The sequence below is a fragment of the Pleurodeles waltl genome, chromosome 4_2 (genome assembly GCF_031143425.1).
Source record: "Pleurodeles waltl isolate 20211129_DDA chromosome 4_2, aPleWal1.hap1.20221129, whole genome shotgun sequence".
Lineage (NCBI taxonomy): Eukaryota > Metazoa > Chordata > Amphibia > Caudata > Salamandridae > Pleurodeles > Pleurodeles waltl.
The window spans coordinates 342256824-342275018 of NC_090443.1; the positions used below are offsets into that span (position 1 = coordinate 342256824).

The 18195-nt window shown below is 49.4% G+C and overlaps 1 protein-coding gene across 1 annotated transcript in view; it reads left to right on the forward strand.

Moving 5' to 3' along the window:
- The first annotated feature begins 257 nt into the window (after positions 1-257).
- Positions 258-18195, forward strand: part of LOC138292684 (uncharacterized) — a 311929-nt gene continuing 293991 nt past the window's right edge. The window contains exon 1 of the mRNA XM_069231404.1: positions 258-794. Coding sequence (XP_069087505.1) covers positions 697-794 — 98 coding nt within the window. The 5' untranslated portion in view covers positions 258-696. The remainder of the gene's footprint in view (positions 795-18195) is intronic.

Below are 18195 nucleotides of genomic sequence, written 5' to 3' on the forward strand. Positions count from 1 at the left end.
CCTTGTACTTACTCCTAAGTATTGTTCAATACTTTCCATTTTGCTCTGATTTACTAAACGTGAATGGTGATGGGATACACTTGCTTTGGTTTAAATGTGGTGCTTTGAACGATAGTCCCACGGGTTGGACTTGATCTACACCACCCCGGTCGAGAGACCCTGCAACTAATTCCATTCGTGGGTGACTGACTATCCCACCCACCAAGGCCTAGCCAGTCCACTTGAGCAAAGGGACTCTGGCACATTATGATGCCACCCGTGACCTCACTAGAAGGGGAGACCTTGGCCCTGCTTTGTGAGGTCACCTGGCCTGCCTCCAGTCCCCTGGGTCTTAACCTTGGTCACTGGGGTGGCGAGAGGGCCAAGATCCGGCAAGGTCTGCAGTGGCAGGGCGACAAGACCCCTCAGTTGACGGCGCCTTTTCCCCGAGAGGCGACGCCACCTATCCCGTGAGGGGACCTCTCCTGCGGAGGGGACCTCTCCGGCGACGGGACCTTTCCAGGGACGGGCAAGGAACGGCGCCCTCCTGACGCTAGCTCTGCTCCGGGCAGGGGTACCTACCGAAGCCCAGCACGTGCTGAGGGTGCCCTCAGATGCACTGTGGCCAACGGGAGTCGGCTTGGGACCAGGGCCCCCGGATACCTACAATGGTTGGAAGCCGGCAGCCTGGAGTCAGGAGGCGTAGGAGTCTGGGCCATGCCGCGTAAGAGCCAGAGGCTACTCGGACTGGGGGAGGTTAGCAGCGACGAGGGATCGCGACCCAACTGCACGGAGGAGACGACTCTCGCCACCAGGTGAGTTAGGACCTGTGCCGGGAGGGACGCCTGGGAGGGGTTTCTGTGGAGGGCAGCATGCCAGAGAGTGGGACGTGTAGATTACTCGAGTGTGACCACAAGTTGGTGCAATGTGGCAGGGGTGAGTAATCTCGAGACAGCACGGCAGTGCAGGCGAACGCACGGGGTGAGTTACGAACAGTTCCTCTCACACAGCATTGCCTATTTTGTCTCAAATCCAGTCTCCCTTCAGCAGTTTCAGACACTAACTAGTTTCCCCTTCCATCTATAGCCATGTTATCCCCCTTTTCTGAACTCTGATTCTTTTGCTGTCTTCTCCCGTCCCTGCCTACCCCTCTCTGCCTCCAGTTCTCACTCACTCAGTCCTTCCTTCCCGTCTCTCTTACACATCACACTTTCACACGCCCCTTATTTCTCCCCCGTCTATCACTTCCTCCTGCATCTGCGGTCTCTCATTCTCCTATTTACATCCTCTCCTTCAACTCTCCCTAGACTCCCTCCTCCCTCCTCTCTCTCGTTCTCGCCCCGCCCCCACACTCCACTTTCTATCCTTACCTTTCGGCATCCTCTGCCAGTGTCAGTGATTTATGGCCTCGCTCCCCCACATAGTCTTAGGCCTCGTTCTCCATTCCTCCGCATTTCTGGGGTATCCCTCCTGCCTCCCGAGGAGGCAGCGAGGATAGGTCACTTTTTACATACTTCCGAAGTCAATGGGAAGGCTAGGCCCTCTGTAACCAGGCTCTGCTCTCTGAACGTGGCCACTGACATCAGCCACCCCTCTGCCGACTCGCCTGGGGTGGGCGACCCACCAAATCAATAGAGAGCCGCGCTTGTGTCTCAGCCCCAGAGTACGAGCCGATCCATCTACGTGTATGGCATGTAAATGCTTCAGAAGGAGCGTGTGAAATACTTACACTACAACATGATCAAAAGTGTATTTCTTTATACCGAAGAAGCATTTCACTTTCATGCATCGTATTTGCATTGAGTGGCAATCATTATCTGTATTAGTTTCTAAAAAATAAATCTGAAACTGCGGTTTTAAGTCAATGCGTTGAGTTAAATAAATACATTAAAATACACATATTGCATGTTAAATCTGGTTGACCCAAGAAACTTTGCTGAAAAAAATACAATAATGTGAAGGCTGGATACTCCCGTTTAGTGACGACAGCTTCAATTTTCCATGACTTAACAAAGAAACCGTTTTTAATAAAAGCTCATCACTCCGTGAACGCGATTACACATGTTAATAAAACACAGGGGTTAGGCAGAACAAAAAAGTTACATATTTTCACATCCATGCAGGTTTAGTGCCGCAAATGAGGTGCAAAGCTCCGCTGCAGTCGGAATCAAAACAAGCATTTGCAATGCAATAGGTCTCGCATTTATTTGAGTTGGAGCCATTGGCAATGTAAGTTTATAACAGCCCCTGGAGAACACCACAATAGAAATAGCATTTATAAGAAACATGGGTCCTGAATATGACCTTTGGAATCAACAGAGTATTCCATCCGCCAAGGTCATAAATCAGGCTCAATATCATGTAACCATATATTTAGCTTCTAGGAAGCATAACCACATGAAAACAGAATAGCAGAAAATAATGTAGTACAAGCATATATGTAGCCCCCCAGAAAGCATAGCTTATTACACCTTTTAGGGTCTGGCAAGCCTACTGCAACAATATTACAAACAGGACCCTTAAAACACTAACTACTCTCAGCTCTAAAACAAAAGTTCCAGCCATGAGAGAGCTTAAAAAACACTGAATGGTGGGAGGGGTTATTATGTTGGAGTTCCCCACTAACCCAGTGTGGGGGACCCAGAGATGACATAGACAGAAACAGTGTGTCGTGCTGAAGGATTTGGTGGTGGTCCCATTGTCCTAGGACCACCACAGGCTGAGTTATGGGCAAAATGTTTTGTAAAAGAATGCTTGCAAAGCATTATGGGAAGAGTTTCCTGAGTGCGGTGAATATTGTAGCATCGACTCTCCCCCTGTGTCAGGAGAGCCGCTTTGAGGATTTCTGTTTCTGTGTTTTTTACGTAAAGCATTTATCAATTACAAGTGTTTATGTGAAAGCTGTGAAGGGGAGAGCCAAAAGAAATGACTCTGATTAGGTAAGAGTGTGAACAATGTGACCAGCGCTTCAATACCGCCGATGGAGTTTACGCTGCTTTTCTGAGCTCTGAGCTCCCTGGCCACCATAGAGCACGAAGGGGAGAGACAAAACAAAAAATAGTTTGCCCACGCTGAAGTAAATCAGCAATCGTGCAATAATCCATGTAACAGGGTCAGTCTCCAAGGCAGTAACAAAACCACCTCAAGGCAGGACAAACGTAAAGCATTTACCAATGACATTAAGGGATTTTTAAAGGCAAGCCCGTGAACGTGATGGGAGTGGGATGGGTGTGGTTAAAAGCCCACTGAATATTTACAACAGGTCGCAAATCGCTTGATGGCCCAACCTAACAAAAATCCCACCCTTCAGCTTTTTGGGTGTTTTCTTCTTGTCATCCCAGGCAGTGTTCAGATTACCAAAACCATCCATACTGCTGAGAAGGTGCTCGAGGGGTACAATCATTCTGGTAGGGTTGCTATTCTTTGTCAGAGATAAATACCAGCAATTTATGCATTTTTTTAGGTTTTGGATGAGCTTCTGGTCATCAAATAATAATTTATGTAAAATCCTCTGTATTCATTTTTAAATGCCAGTTCTGCCTCAGTTTACTTTAATAATTAATTTATGGATAATTTAGATCGCTCTCAAATACATTAAAAGTGATTTTTTCTTAATGTGTTGTTTTAAGTATATAAAAAAAGGGGGACAAAAATGCTGGCTTTCACTAATTCACTATTATTATTTTTTACTAGCACCAACATAAAAATACCGGTCAGACAGGTAAAATACCATCCAAGTGGGCAACCCTAGGGGTGCGTGGTCAAGGTATGACTTTTAGGGGACAGGGTAAAGTGGAAGAAGTGGGTGGGGGTCAGGGTTCCCTGAAATACGGAAACAATGGTGACAAATTAAAAAAAAAGATACATTTTTACAGTGGTTTTATAGTAAAGGGATTGTGGTAAGTGTTCTTTTGGTTATAGGATTCAAGAACATCGCATAGATCCATTTAATTTTTTGAAGGTGTCCGGTCTGCAACACCCTATTCGTTTTTGCATGTCCGCAATTCTTAAGTAAAATCACCAGTGAAAAGGACATCTTCCACTCTTCTGCTGCTGGTATTATGGGTTTTGTGTGAGTGCAATTTGAGGCAAGTAACATTGTTTTCGGTGACAGAGCTACAAGTGGAAGTCAAAGCGCTGAAAGACCAAATGGGCAAGCTTACCGCTACAGCAAGGATTCTAGAGAACAGAACAGAAAATGTGGAAAGACGCTCCCGCAGCAACAACATTCACGTTCTGGGGTTCCAGCCTGCCGAGTGGGACAACTGGGAATCCTTTTTGAAGAACTGGATAGGGCAAGAGCTTCGACCAGAGGGCCTGTCACACATGTTCACTATTGAGAGGGCTCACAGGCCTCTGAAGGGCTGTCCCCTAGTGAACTATAAAGATCGTGACTGAATCCTAAGAGCATTTAGGTGGGCTGCGCAGCGTACTTTTTTTTTTAAAATCCTGCCATAAACATCAACCTTTACTACACCGTGAAATTCTAGGCACACAGGAACACTTATGTGAATGTAAAACAGAAACCCAGGGTGATGGACATCCAGTACATGTTGCTCTTTCTGGTGCGCCTGAAAGTCATGGCTCATCAAAAGGTCATTTCTTTGGCAAACCTTAGAATGTGTGGGCTCGGATTGAGATTTTGGACAAGGTAGGGGCCTGACCCCGTGGAACGTGGGCAGCATCCAGCGCTACGCAGATGTGAAAAAAAGAGGCAGAAGCCGAGGGAGATCAGGTGCTCGAGCTCTGGGCCCAGGCCTATAGTGGGGATAATGTTTCTTGAGGACGGCACGATGGACAGAAAAAGAAAGTCTTCACCGGATGACAGTGGGGCTCCAGAGACATCCTCAAGTCACCAGAGAGGCATGACGCCAACTCCAGAAGACAGTACTCCGTAGCGTGCCGCTCTGGCTTTTGGGGTGAGGTATCTTGGGAGTCCTTGTACGATTGCAGTCTACAGAAGCTTAATGAGGCGGGGATCCCTGGCGGGACCTTACCAGAAAGAACAGGGGCCTGGGCTGGGGAGTTGCTTGCAGGGGCAGCTCCTCCGTTAGCAGCAGAAGCTGCAAACCTTTCAGAACGAAAAGATAATGAACTATGTTTATTATCTTTTTGTTATGAAAGGGGCAGGCCATGGGGGTGACTAGCAGTGAGGGGGAGTGCACAGCACTCCTCCTCAGAGTGCTTGTGTGTTTGGGAGGCGGTTCTGGGCCGGCCAAACACACATGCGCACTGTGCTCTCTCCAACCTGGAACTGTGTTGCTGGGCTGGAGAGCACAAGCACAGGCTCCCTGGCTGGGTGCTCCCAGCAAAACCTGACACTGCTCTGAGCAGCGTCAGGATTGGCCGCAGGGCAGGCTGGGAGTCCCTGCCTGCAGCAACGATGGAAAGGAGAGCGGCACAGGTCGGTGAGTCAGGTAAGTTTTTTTTTTTTTTTTTTTAAATTAAATGTACCCCCTGCTATACTCCCTCAGCCCCTTCCCCCTCGTGCCACACCCACCCCAGCCCTTGTTAGCGCAGCGAGCTGCGACTGGTTGCTTGGGATGTTTATTGCACCCCTACGGTCAGGAGGGAAGGGTATCATTTCACGTCCCATCTGTGGAGTATCCCAGTCCCCGACAGGGAGTTTGCATCGGATGATGGCAGCCTGGCTAAGGGAAGTCCTTGGTGGGTCACACGCCACCTGCTAGTATATTTCTTTCTTGCTTTTCTATCCTGCCTTTCTTACTAGGGTGGGGTAGGGGTGTAGCTTCGCCAGTAAGATTTAGGGGGGGGTGGAGGGGTGTTAGCTTCACATTTCCCAACAATCATGCTGCCATATTATTTGGGAAGTAGGACATGAGGGGGGCTAAAGGGGCAGTGGGAAGAGAGAGGAGTAGGGGTTGTTTGTTACTTTGAAAAATATTGTGTTTTAAGTAACTAACACTTTTTGGGCCTTCAAAACAGAGACGAGAGAGAGTGTGTGTGTGTTTTTGTCAGTGTGAGCATGTAAACATTGTAGGTTAAATCTGAAAGACACCTCACAATACCTGACTGAAAGCACTTGTACCAAACAATTTACTACAGAATACAATTTTCTGGGGGGTGTAACACCCCAACCATCCCCCTGCATCTACGCCCCTGAGAGGGAGTCTGTTAGTTTAAAGGTTTCCATAACCTAGGTCTGGAATGAGGGGAGCTGGGGAGGGTTTGTAAACGTTACTAAGGCATTGAGGGCAAATCAGTGATGCAAGTGGGTGGACCGATAGTTGGGTGGTGAGGGATCTAGATCCGCCCGTAGATTGGGGGCGGGGAGTATTTTTGCGATGGAGGGTTGTTTCAGCGTGGTTCGTTTTTTGAGCAAATTCGTGGTTTATCGAGGATCGCTGTGACCAAGGGAGCGGAATGTGATTTGGCTGGGACTGTAGAAGGAGAGGCTGTCGGCTGGGTCCATAACACAGGTTAAAAAAGTACCTGCTGTAGAGTTCCTTTTGTTTCCAGGTTTTCAGGCAACACTGAAAATGCCAAGATAACTCTGATGATTAATGTTCCTGCTAGAGAGAGAGAGCGGAATTTTGTCTACTGGCAGTTTCCACTCATGATAAAGTAGCGCAGGGGGTTAATATGCTTGCCGCATAGAACGTGTACCATGCAAATCACCGATCTGTATTTTATGTGGCTCATTCAGTAAGCTCCTGCTTTTTCACAGACATCCTTTTGTTACTTGCAGTTTATAAGTTACAACCCAGGAGCTGCATGCATATTGCAAGGTATAGGCAGGGTCACTGGAATTATGTGACAGTGCAGTGCCAAATTATGTGGCAGGGTTGATAAAATTATGTAGCAAGATCAGGCAAATTATGCGGTGTAATGTGGCAAATGTGATAGTATTCATATTTTTTTCATTTTGAAATGTGTTAACACTATCTGGGCATTGGTTACACTTCATTAGTATCGTTTTAACACCCAAATATTGCAATAAGCAACAGAAAGGTGACCATTCAACCCTGGCAAAGAGATTTCCACTGCACAACGTGTGTTGCTGCATTTTTTGTAACTTCTGAACCTTTTGAGCTAGAAACAATATTTGTTTGTTGTTAAAATCTGCAGATTGTGCTGCAGGTAATGGATTATATGACAGATAAGGCAAGGCTATAATGATTGAAAACCATCACAGCTGTACTATTGTATAATTTTAGTGACTCGGGGTACAGGTTAGAACATTAACCACCCCTCTTCCCACACATGCAGTCTTTCTTTATCCTAATGTTGCCAAAAAGGGTTAATTTGGGTAGAAATACATTCTTATTAGTAAAGTCAACCACAGTGGTATGTTCAAAATTCAGAGTTTGCGCTTTTCAGGACCAAATACTCTTAAAAAATACTGCCTACTGGTATCAGTGACATGTGACTCCTAACCTTGTAATCCTTGTTGTTTTATGCAACCTTTCCTATAGATTTATTTACACATGTATGATTCACTGGGTGGGGGGGGCGAGGTGTGTGTGTGAGAGAGAGTATGACAGAGAGATATAAAGTGCTTTGACACTCTACCCTGGCATGAGTAGCACTATAAAATAAATGAAATGCGTGTGAGAGAGGGGCTATGGAGAGAAGAGAGTCACTGATAGAGTGTGGCACTGAGGACATTTGTGGAAAAAAAGGTTGTTTTGCGGGACAGGGCAACAAAGATTGTCACACTGGGTGCCCAGTGCTAAAGCCAGCCCTGGATCCGAATCCAATGGGGATTTTCTTTGCCCACTCTCTGTGCTTATAGATAGAGTGCTCATAAACTGGAACGTCTGAGGCCTCAATGACTACCCAAAACGTTATAGATCCTATTCTCTTCCCCGCAGATATAAGACACACATTGCAATGTTGCAGGAAACTTACCTGCCTAAAGCTAAAGTGGTGAAACTGGGTAAGCGGTGGGATGGCCACATGTATGCAGCCATGTACTCTAATTACACAAGAAGGATGGTGACTTGGATAGCTACTGGGGTGCCCATTGCTGAGAGGGTGCTACATGGGGAACCCAATGGTGGATACTTGCTTATGATTGGAGTGCTGGATGGGTTCAACACCTGCCTGGTCAACACTTATATGCAGAATGTAGACGATGGGTCCTTCCTCACTGAAGTGGTGAGGCTCACCGCCCCACACTTGGGAATGTTGTTTAGTCTGGTGGGAGATTTTAATTGCATTCAAAACTGGCGCATGGACAAGTTTCCCCTATGGGTGCCTCAAACCCAACATGAAGACGACATTGAGATCTTAATCCTTCTCCGACTCCTACAGCCTCTGCCAGTAATTTTTGACTTGATCCTTTAGTTTTCTGCTCAAATTAAGCAAATTTTATTAGCTTGCTTCTCCAGACTGAAAGCCTTAAGCTGTTGTGCCAGGTACCCAGCGACACATGAAAACGGCTTCACACAATTGTAACCTCCCGCCTGGACTACGTTAGCAGTCTTTATTTGGACCTTCCTGCTTTTCTAATTCAAAGACCCCAGATCATTTAAGATGCAGTAGCTAGACTTATTTGGCAAGTTCCTTTTCGACAGCCCATCGCTCCCCATTTGAAGCTGCTGCATTGTCTGCCAGTCATCAAGCAAATTACATTTAAGGCCCTTACGCTGGCGTTCAGAGCGTTTGCAGGGGAACATCCATCCTATTTGAGAGACAGACTTTGCCTGTATAAGCAACACAGATCACACAAGTTGAATAATCTACGCATGATTCAGATCCCCAAATTTTCTAAAGTTAGAGGAGCAGGCAGCTCCTTTACGGTATTAATTGTCAAATTGTAGAATGATCTGCCTGGCATCCTCGCAGGGCACTGTCAGTCTCTATTTTCAGAAGAGAATTAAAAACTTTTTTCTCTGGCATTGTTTAGCTCATACTGATAGATACTGCTTGATATCAGTCTTCTTAAGCTTTGAGCACTGTGGTGCTTCTGATGAAGCAGCTGTGCACTTTACAAATGCCTTTGATTAAAAAAACCTTTGATTGGGGGAGTTCATGGCAGACCTACATTTACTGGACATTTGGAGACACCACCTATTAGCCAAAACACAATCCTGCTATTCACTGGTGCATGGCAGATACAGCGGTTAGATTATATACTGGGGGAAGGGAAGAAAGTGACTTGTACAAAACCTCTGCATACTTAAAACCGATACCTATCTGATCAGTCACCGCTACTCCTTTCTATGCAGCTAAGGTGGGCTAAACCCAAAATCCCACTATGGAGACTGCGCACTGACGTGTTGACAGATGAAGCTTTTGTCAGCCATATTAGGGAGTACACAACACAATTCTTCCAGGAGAATCATGACTCCCTGACAGCAGGGGGGAGTGGTAGCCATATAAATTACTTCTGAGAGGGAATGCATGACCCAGGTTATTAGTGTTAAGAGGCAACTGGAATAAGAATTAATGAAGCTGGAATGGGAGAGAATGCACCTGAACTACCATACAGATGCCGGGCTGATGGGTCTCAACACCTCGTTGAGGTCACTAGGCACATAGATGGTGTATGGTCCAGACTGGAACATTACCCTTGCACGCATTAGAGACAGTGGCTGTTTCGTGAGCGCAACAAATCTGGCAAGTTGCTGGTGTGACTACTTAAAAGGGAAAAGCCTCACACACAAATATTGTCCTTACGCAAAGAGGGAGGGTTGGATAATATAGCTTGGGACCAAATAAACGAAGCCTGTACTGAATATCTGGGGGAGGGGTTTGCCCAGCCTCATGTGGTGTCAGAGACGGGTTTGCAGCAGTTCCTCTAGCATTGAAGCTTAGATAGCCCAGTGGAGGTAGAGGAACTTAAGAAGGCACTGTTGGAGACGACTTTCAGAAGGAAGCTGGGGGCAGACAGCCTCCAAGATCAACTGTATACAGCCTTTCCTGCCACATTGTTGGAAACCCTACAGTGTTTTTATGGAAGTTAGAGAGAAAGGTGTGTTCCCCCCAGCCATGAGAAAGCCTGCGGTGATACTGATAACTAAGGAGGGTAGAGACCTGGCGCGTCTCTCCTCCTTCAGACGAACACAGACATCAATCTGTTGTGCAAGGTTTGGGTCAACAGATTGTTGCATGTTATTCAAACACTTGTTCACCTTGATCAGATGGGTTTTATCCCTGGGAGGAGCATGATGTACAATATCAGGAGACTGACCCGCATTAAGCGCACAGTCTCGTCTTCAGAGGAAGACCTTGCACTGGCGACTCTGGATCTGGAGTGAGCATTTGACAGTCGGTGGCTCTGCATGTGGGTGACCCTACGCTGAATGGGCTTTGACCCTGAGTTCATCAGATGAGCTTGACTACAGCATGTGACCCTGTAGCTAGGGTGCGAATGGGGAGCATAGTCTCTAACCTTTGGCAGTGCAGCAAGGGGACAAGGCAGGGGTGCCCTCTGCCGCCGGTGCTAGTTGCACTTGTAGTCAAGCTACTGATCTCTCATCTTTGCTCAATCCTCCAGCCGTGGGGCATTCAGACTGTGACCAAGTCCCACATAATATCTATGTTCAGAGATGACACCTGAGAGATGTGTATCTGAGAGACCCGGCAAGGTCTGTGCCCCTCTGTTGGAAGCAATGCAGGAGTTCACCTAAACTTCCAGACTCAACAGTAACAGAGATAAATCTAAGCTATTCCCACTGGGTAAACTAGGACGGGGAAGTCCAGGACTTCCAGGACCCTCCTTGAGTCCTGGAGGAACTCCGCTGGATGTAAGGAAAGATTCATTATTTGGGAGTTTGGGTAACCAAATGTTAAATGGTTCAGTATGATCTTAATGTGGGAAGGATGCAGAGGTCTGTGGATTTCTGGAAAACACGTCCGCTATTAATGATGGAAAAGGTGGCCCCAGCAAAAATGGTGTCCCTGCCAAGATGCTTTTAGCTGTTGCAGAATGTGATGTACCTGGTGTCAGCTGTAATGTTTACCCACTTGGAAAGGTTGTTGTGTGACTTTGAAATGCCTGTGGGGAGAAGGCATACTGGGTTGATCTGTTTTCATATTATGCTGCATCGCAACTAAATCACGCAGTGAGGTGGTTTGATGAGTACCTCAACTGGGAAAAATCGGTCTTGGCAGATGTGTGTGACGTTTACAGGCTTCCACAGGTCTTTAGATTGGATACTGGAGTCCCACAATACTTCCCCTATTTGTTTCAGCTGATAGCAACAGTATGCCATAAAGTGGTCTGTAAAATATTTCACAGGTCCCCCTTTGCGGCTGGTATGTCTTTGTGGGCCTTGAGGTCATTCTATAATATGTTTAAATATGTCTTCTATGCAACAGGGTGTATGGGGGTTGCAAACACGTGGGTGATTTATTTCTTAACAGATTCGTATCGTTTGCTTCCAGGACTGTTCTACTCTACTCTACGTTAGGTTAGGCTAAGCTGCGTCCATGATCTGGCCCACATTTTCTGACAAGCCGCAGGAATATGCTTCGGTGCAGCAGTTGTTAGCATTAGCAGGCTGCAGATGACTGACCTCTCTTATGATTTAATTGTGTTAGTCTAGCTTTTTGTTTTATTTTAATTTTACATTTTTAGTTAAGATATTTCAGGCGTTATTTGTGTTTTATTAATATGTGTGATTTTGTGATTTGTTTAAAATCGAATAAAGTTTTGATGACTGACTGACTACTTACCTGTGCGTGGCCTTAAGGGTAGGTCGCTCCCCCTGCCGCTCCTCCAGGTTCCTGAGTTCCTGAGACCCACCTCACAGTAAGTACCCCCCCCTCCCAGCCCCTCGCTCTGCCCCGCGCTACTCACCCTCTCTCCTGCTTCTTTTCTTCTTTTCTTCTTCTCTGTTCTTCCTCCTCGCTCCTCGTCTGTAATCTTCTTCTGTACTCTTCTTTCCCCCGTCTTCACTCTTCTTCTCTTCTTCCTCATCTTCTTCTGTGGTCTTCTGCCCTCTGTTCTTCGTTTTTCTGTATCTTCTTCTGTGTTCTTCTGTGTTCTTCTGTGTTCTTCTATGTTCTTCTATGTTCTTCTGTGTTCTTCCGGTCTTCCTTTCTTCTCTCCTTCCGGTCTTCTGATCTTCCTTTCTTCTCTCCTTCCGGTCTTCTGTTCTTCTGTTCTTCTGTTCTTCTTGTCTTCTGTTCTTCTTGTCTTCGGCTCTTCTGCCTCCTCCGTCCTCTTCTCCCCGCGCCTTCCCTCCTGCTCCTGCCTCATCCCCCTCCCCCACTCGCATCCCCCTCTCTATCTCTCCTATCTAACCCGTTCACTATCTACCTCCCTCACTCCTCCTATCTACCTATCTCTCTATCTCTCTATCCCACTATCTAGCTCCCTCACTCTCCACCTCCTCCTATCTTCCTATCTCTCTATCTATTTCCCTATCTATCGATTTCCCTATCTATTTTCTCTATCTATTTCTCTATCTCTCCCCCCTCCCTCACCCCCTCTATTACCTATCTTCCTATCCTCTCACTCTACCTCTCACCCTCACCCACCTCTACAACCCCCCCTCCCCTATCTTCTCAACCCTACTCCTATCTTTCTCCCTTATCTCCTAAACCTCCTAACACTCACCCCCCTCCACCCTTAAACCCCCCTCCCCCAGCTCTTCTCACTCTACCTGTCCCCCCCCTCCCTCGCGCTTTCCCGCCGCGACCTCCTGCACGCCCCCGCCCCCCAGCTCCCATTCGCCCCCACCTGACCCCTCCCCCCCCTCCTACCTCATATGGCGGCCGCTGCGCGACAGTGGTAGCGACCCTTGACCCAAGGGTAGGTCGCTCCCCCTGCCGCTGCAGCTCCTCCAGGTTCCTGAGTTCCTGAGACCCACCTCACAGTAAGTACCCCCCCCCCTCCCAGCCCCTCGCTCTGCCCCGCGCTACTCACCCTCTCTCCTGCTCCTGCTTCTTTTCTTCTTCTCTGTTCTTCTGTTCTTCCTCCTCGCTCCTCGTCTGTAATCTTCTTCTGTACTCTTCTTTCCCCCGTCTTCAGTCTTCTTCTCTTCTTCCTCATCTTCTTCTGTGGTCTTCTGCCCTCTGTTCTTCGTTTTTCTGTATCTTCTTCTGTGTTCTTCTGTGTTCTTCTGTGTTCTTCTATGTTCTTCTGTGTTCTTCCGGTCTTCCTTTCTTCTCTCCTTCCGGTCTTCTGATCTTCCTTTCTTCTGTTCTTCTGTTCTTCTGTTCTTCTTGTCTTCTGTTCTTCTTGTCTTCGGCTCTTCTGCCTCCTCCGTCCTCTTCTCCCCGAGCCTGCCCTCCTGCTCCTGCCTCATCCCCCTCCCCCACTCGCATCCCCCTCTCTATCTCTCCTATCTAACCCGTTCACTATGTACCTTCCTCACTCCTCCTATCTACCTATCTCTCTATCCCACTATCTAACTCCCTCACTCTCCACCTCCTCCTATCTTCCTATCTCTCTATCTATTTCCCTATCTATCGATTTCCCTATCTATTTTCTCTATCTATTTCTCTATCTCTCCCCCCCTCCCTCACCCCCTCTATTACCTATCTTCCTATCCTCTCACTCTACCTCTCACCCTCACCCACCTCTACAACCCCCCCTCCCCTATCTTCTCAACCCTACTCCTATCTTTCTCCCTTATCTCCTAAACCTCCTAACACTCACCCCCCTCCACCCTTAAACCCCCCTCCCCCAGCTCTTCTCACTCTACCTGTCCCCCCCTCCCTCGCGCTTTCCCGCCGCGACCTCCTGCACGCCCCTGCCCCCCAGCTCCCATTCGCCCCCACCTGACCCCTCCCCCCCCTCCTACCTCATATGGCGGCCGCTGCGCGACTGCGCCACTGGCGCGCCGGAGGCACGCCAGAGGCAAGCCCGTCTGCGCCCGTCCGTGCCTGGCCCGCGCCCAGCGCCACAACCCCTGGTCCCCAGCTCTCCCAAGCCCCGCTGACCCGCTACGACCCCACCACCCTCCATGCCCTCAACCCAGGACGCTCCAACACCTGCTTCCAAGCTAACCCCAAACGCACCCATGGACCCTTCGCCTGCAACTCCTGCAAACGCACCTTCCACCACGCAACAACCACGACCACAAGCCCACGCGCCATCAACCACCTCAAGTGCATCCTAGTCAACGCTCGCTCCGTCCACAAACACGCCATTGAACTCTGGGACCTCCTGGACTCCATAGCACCGGACGTCACCTTCATCACGGAGACCTGGATGAACGCCTCCTCGGCCCCTGACATCGCCACTGCCATCCCCGAAGGCTACAAGATCTCCAGAAAAGACCGCACCAACCAGGTAGGAGGAGGTATCGCCATCGTCTTCAAAGACTCCATCAGCGTCACCACCTCCACCGAAGACACCCCTCTCGCCGCTGAACACCTGCATTTTCAGATTCGCACCGATCCGAGGACCACCCTCAGAGGATCCCTCGTCTACCGTCCTCCCGGGCCACGCGCCCCTTTCAGCGACGCCATCGCCGACTTCATCTCCCCGCACGCCCTCGCCTCGCCGGACTACATCCTCCTAGGTGACCTCAACTTCCATCTGGAACAAAACAACGACCCCAACACCACCACCCTGCTCGCCAACCTCGCCAACCTCGGCCTCAAACAACTGGTGAACACCGCCACCCACATCGCCGGACACACGCTTGACCCCATCTTCTCCGCCAGCAAACACGTCTTCTTCAGCCACGCCTCCGCCCTACACTGGACCGACCACAGCTGCGTCCACTTCACATTCCGACGCGAGACCCGCCACCTCCGCACCCAACCCATCCCTCGTCGACAGTGGAACAAGATCCCCGAAGAGCAACTCTTCTCCGCACTCGCCGCCAACCAACCCACCCTCACCACCGACCCCAACGACGCAGCCCTCAAACTCACAAACTGGATCTCCAACTGCGCAGACATCCTTGCTCCCCTCAAACGCACGCATCGACAGACCAACACCAAAAAACCTCTCTGGTTCTCTGACACCCTCAAAGAATCAAAGAAAACTTGTCGCACCCTTGAGAAAGCCTGGCGCAAGGACCGCACCGCTGACAACATGACCGCCCTCAAGAACGCTACCCGCGAACACCACCACCTGATCCGCGCTGCCAAAAGGAACTTTTTCACCGACAGACTGGACAAAAACAGACACAACAGCAGAGAACTCTTCAGCATCGTCAAGTAGTTCTCCAACCCCAGCGCCAATGCCAACGCCGTCACGCCCTCACAGGATCTGTGCGAATCCCTCGCCACTTTCTTCCATCGCAAGATTAGCGACCTCCACGACAGCTTCGGACACCAGACCCAACCATACACCACCGAACCGGCATCCACAGCCATCACCCTCAACAACTGGTCCCACATCAACACGGAAGAAACCAAATCCATCATGAACTCTATCCACTCCGGCGCCCCTTCGGACCCCTGCCCGCACTTCATCTTTAACAAAGCCGACGACATCATCGCCCGCACCTCCAGACCGTCATCAACTCTTCTTTTTCTTCTGCTACCTTCCCCGAATGCTGGAAACACGCCGAAGTCAACGCCCTACTAAAGAAACCTACGGCTGACCCGAGCGACCTAAAAAACTTCCGCCCCATCTCTCTTCTGCCTTTCCCAGCCAAAGTAATAGAGAAGACCGTCAACAAACAGCTGACCACCTTCCTGGAAGACAACAACCTGCTCGACCACTCACAAACCGGATTCCGAACCAACCACAGCACTGAAACCGCCCTCATCTCAGTCACTGACGACATCAGAACCCTGATGGACAACGGTGAAACAGTCGCCCTCATTCTGCTCGACCTCTCGGCTGCCTTTGACACCGTCTGTCACCGCACCCTAATCACCCGCCTCCGCTCCACCGGGATCCAAGGCCAGGCCCTGGACTGGATCGCCTCCTTCCTCTCAAACCGTTCCCAAAGAGTTTACCTCCCTCCGTTTCGCTCAGAACCCACCGAGATCATCTGCGGCGTACCCCAAGGCTCATCACTCAGCCCGACACTCTTCAATGTCTACATGAGCCCCCTCGCCAACATCGTACGCAAGCACGACATCATCATCACCTCCTACGCCGACGACACCCAACTTATACTCTCCCTCACCAAGGACCCCGCCAGCGCCAAGACCAACCTACAAGAGGGTATGAAGGACGTCGCAGATTGGATGAGGCTCAGCCGCCTAAAGCTGAACTCTGAAAAAACAGAAGTCCTCATCCTCGGCAACACCCCGTCCGCCTGGGACGACTCCTGGTGGCCCACGGCCCTCGGCACCGCACCGACGCCCACAGACCACGCCCGCAATCTCGGCTTCATCTTGGACCCTCTTCTCACCATGACCAAGCAAGTCAACGCCGTGTCCTCCGCCTGCTTCCTCACCCTCCGCATGCTCCGCAAGATCTTCCGCTGGATCCCCGCCGACACCAGAAAAACCGTTACCCACGCCCTCGTCACGAGCCGCCTGGACTACGGCAACACCCTCTACGCCGGGACCACAGCCAAACTCCAAAATCGCCTGCAACGCATTCAAAACGCCTCGGCCCGCCTCATCCTCGACATACCCCGCAGCAGCCACATCTCCGCACACCTGAGACACCTGCATTGGCTCCCTGTCAGCAAAAGGATCACCTTCCGACTTCTCACCCACGCACACAAAGCCCTCTACGACAAGGGACCGGAATACCTCAACAGACGCCTCAGCTTCTACGTCCCCACCCGCCTCCTCCGCTCCTCTGGCCTCGCACTCGCTGCTGTCCCGAGCATCCGCCGCTCCACGGCGGGTGGGAGATCTTTCTCCTTCCTGGCGGCCAAGACATGGAACTACCTCCCCACCCGCCTCAGGACCACCCAGGACCACTCCGCTTTCCGGAGACTCCTAAAGACCTGGCTGTTCGAACAGCGATAACCCCCCCCTTTTTCCCCTAGCGCCTTGAGACCCGCACGGGTGAGTAGCGCGCTTTATAAATTTTAATGATTTGATTTGATTAGTGACTGAGAGGGTAAAAAATACTGACTGGGACAGAGAGCCTGCGAACAAGTAAAACAAGTATCCCCCAGTGCACGCTTTAAACGTATACATTTTCACTACCTACACAGATTGTACATGACCGCTAAAAAAACTCATCAGGATTTGTCACGCTATGCCCACAGCGTGCAGGAGATGTGGACAACCACCACAGACTTCCTTCGCATGATGTGAGGATTGTGGGCTTTTGGGGGAAGTGATACATGCTCTGGCCCAAGCAGTGGGACTGGAATTGGAGGGCTCTGTAAAGTTGTGTCTGCTGGGCATTGTCCCATGTCAGAAACGGCTGAAATTTAAAGCTAGGACGAACACGCTGGGCGTGGTTCTGGCGAGATGTCTGATTGACACATTACTGGGTGGCATCTCTAGCTCCCACTGTTGGGCAATGGGAAAGAGACTTGGTGGAGTGGACAACTGCTGGTGAACAGCACATGAAGCGTATCCGATGTGATGACAACGTTGCAGAGGATCTTGCAATCTGGGGGGAAATGACTGCTAAATAAACAGATATTCCTAATGGCCATGGACATCAATTCACTGAAATGTCGGGTAGGGGAAGTGACATCACAAGCCCTTTGACCTCCTGTAGCGGGCGTACTGTCCTCCGCCAAGGTTAGTATTTCCAAGTAACGAAATCTTCCAGAAACGCTGCGTGAATTCAGTAAGTTTCTTTATTGTAAAGAATGGACCCACAACCGTGACGACAACCGTCCAGGTCGAGAGACTGCGGGCAACAGCCTCCAGCTTAACACTCTGGAACCTAGAATGCAGCCAGCACGGCCAAGGCTCCTGACACAAGACAATACATTCAAACCATAACACATTACACGTACTCTGGATACAGTAAAGCAAGTGTTAAAACTAACAGCATATTGCACCTCCACTTTCACTCACACATACATACTTACATATATACACAAATTCACACTTACATACACTCTCTCTCACATAAGCACACCCTCACCCGCAAGCATGCGTGTGCTTTTGGGGAGGGGCTCAGTGAGGCTGACCAAGAAAAATTCAGGGAGGGGGCGGGATATTTGCTGCTATTGTGATGTGCACAACGCTTCATGTATTGTACTAACTTTATAATGGTTAAAATAATTGGAGCAGCTCAGCTGTATTCCTTGATGCTCATGTTGCTCTAATACATGTGGTTGGATATGATAACATTGTAGTAAAACATTGAAAAAGTAATACTCTGCAAGCAGGGTTCGATATGCACTGATTGCTTTCTTTCTAGGTCTCAGGGCAATGCATGGATTTAGTGACAACGCGAAGTGC